The sequence below is a fragment of the Temnothorax curvispinosus genome, unplaced genomic scaffold (assembly GCF_003070985.1).
Source record: "Temnothorax curvispinosus isolate PA1 unplaced genomic scaffold, ASM307098v1 QBEX01011210.1, whole genome shotgun sequence".
Classification (NCBI taxonomy): domain Eukaryota; kingdom Metazoa; phylum Arthropoda; class Insecta; order Hymenoptera; family Formicidae; genus Temnothorax; species Temnothorax curvispinosus.
The window spans coordinates 2,285-4,320 of record NW_020220990.1 but is presented as its reverse complement, the minus strand read 5'-3'; the positions used below and the strand labels follow the sequence as shown (position 1 = coordinate 4,320).

At 36.4% G+C, this 2,036-nt stretch overlaps 1 protein-coding gene across 1 annotated transcript; it reads left to right on the top strand.

The window, feature by feature from the left end:
• Window positions 1-53: 53 nt before the first annotated feature.
• LOC112461252 (probable 18S rRNA (guanine-N(7))-methyltransferase) lies at window positions 54-1,036 on the top strand (the record flags this gene model as incomplete). The annotated part of the gene is made up of 3 exons (XM_025026418.1): window positions 54-272; window positions 382-810; window positions 892-1,036. Coding segments are annotated over 3 exons (793 nt in total), but the record flags the coding sequence as incomplete, so codon positions are not given.
• Window positions 1,037-2,036: the final 1,000 nt, after the last annotated feature.

The following is a 2,036-nucleotide window of genomic DNA, read 5'->3' as shown; positions in this document are numbered from 1 at the left end:
TTATATTCGGTTACATTGCCGTTGCATTGCTACTATATTACTGTGTTTACTAGGTCGTATAATTGTGCCGGCGATATACTGAATTTGAATTGCTTCGTGCTCTTATCTGGAGATTTCGTATCCCTACATTGTGTTACCATTGCACCGCTGCCGGAACAGAAGGTTCTCTACGCTTGGCAGAAAGTGACGACTGACACGTTCGATCCCGACTTCGTTGATCGCAGAAGAGCTGGACTCGAGGTACGTTTCCGATTTGCACGTATAACAGTATCGTGCGATGAATGTTGTACCCAATTATAACTTCAAATGAAGTTGTGCACGTTGCTAGTAACGCTGTCTGTAATGATATATAATCATATTAACACATTACATTATTTTTAGACGTAGCTGTGATGAAAGAGGATTAGATGGTGACTTAATTTTGGGAGATATAGGTCAAGGATTGCCATTTAAAGCTGGTACGTTTGATAGGGCTGTCAGTATTTCTGCGCTTCAGTGGTTGTGCTATGCAAGCAAAACTTTGCACAATCCTACAAAACGTTTATATCGTTTCTTCTCAACGTTGTATGCATGCCTGTCAAGAAGCTCAAGAGCAGTGTTACAATTCTATCCAGAGAACGGTGAACAGGTTGAATTAATCACGGCACAAGCCACAAAAGCTGGCTTTTATGGCGGTGTAGTTGTCGATTTTCCGAATAGCGCAAAAGCAAAGAAAATGGTCTTGGTTTTAATGACCGGAGAAGCTGCTCCGCTTCCAAAGGCACTAGGCGTAGAGAACGAAGATAGACAAACCGTCGCTAATTCAAGAAGGTTTGATCCTCTCGTTGTCTGTTATATCTATTATTTCTCTATTTTACCTTCCAAAAATTGTGATAATTTTTTTGTACATAGGGAATACATAAAGAAAGCCAAGGGTAAATCATTGAAGAAAAATAAGGACTGGATTTTAGAGAAGAAAGAAAGGCGGCGTCGGCAAGGAAAAGAAGTTAGAGATGACTCCAAATATACTGGACGAAAGAGACCCGGGAGATTCTAATTGTAAGATATACTTTGTTAATATAAAAAACACTATTTTAATAATTTTTTTTATAATTTATAATGTTAATTATAAATTAAAAAATTGATAAAATTGATCTAATTAATTTTTGTCTGTTTCTATATAATCAATCTACTACTTAAAAATAATATATGCATAAAATATTTTCTTTAGTAACAAAAAATATGTGCCTAAAAAATTTTTTTGTTAAGGGGATGCTGGAGCCGTCTGTTTTACCGGCATTTTTTGTCGGCACGTAGCGTCGTATTAATTTGACAGAATTAAAAATCCTTCTCCAGAATTGCAGTACATACATTAATGATTCGGGGAAACTCCGATTTTATATAGAAAACGAGAAAAAATTACGGAAGTACAGATTTCCTTATCCTACTCTTATCCCAATATGGCGTCTCGAGTTGCGGCGAGCTGTCAGCTCGTCACAAGATGTATTTCATATAAGAGATATACCATTGGTACGAACGCGAAAACAAGTTTCCCCGAATTGCACAACAAGAAAAACATCGATAAGCCCCCCAAATCAAGATTTGGAAGCGTAATATAAAAGTATAATGTCGGTGTGCATCGTGCGTATGTGTGTGTGCAATGTAGCGTGCTATCCTTGTCTATATCTTTGTCTATACAAGGACAGATATAGTTCGCCGGTCTTCTTTACCGACGCCGATCGAGTTCGGCTACGGCTCCAGCATCCCCTTAAAGAATATCAAACATGAAATTTAATAATCGTGACTGTGCATAAATGTTTGTGTAAAGGGGAATATTTTCCTTTAAAAAGGATATTAGGAGTCCGTTATAATGTTAATATTACGGTAATAATAGACAATATTAATAAGAGATCAAAGAATGAGTTCAATATTTTATATTTTATTCTTTACGTAAACATAAATTGTGAAATACTCTGTTGTACTCCAGTAGGTAATACTTTTTCTAATTCTTCATGATCCAACCGCTGGTATTTTACGTTATTGTTGATATCTCCATC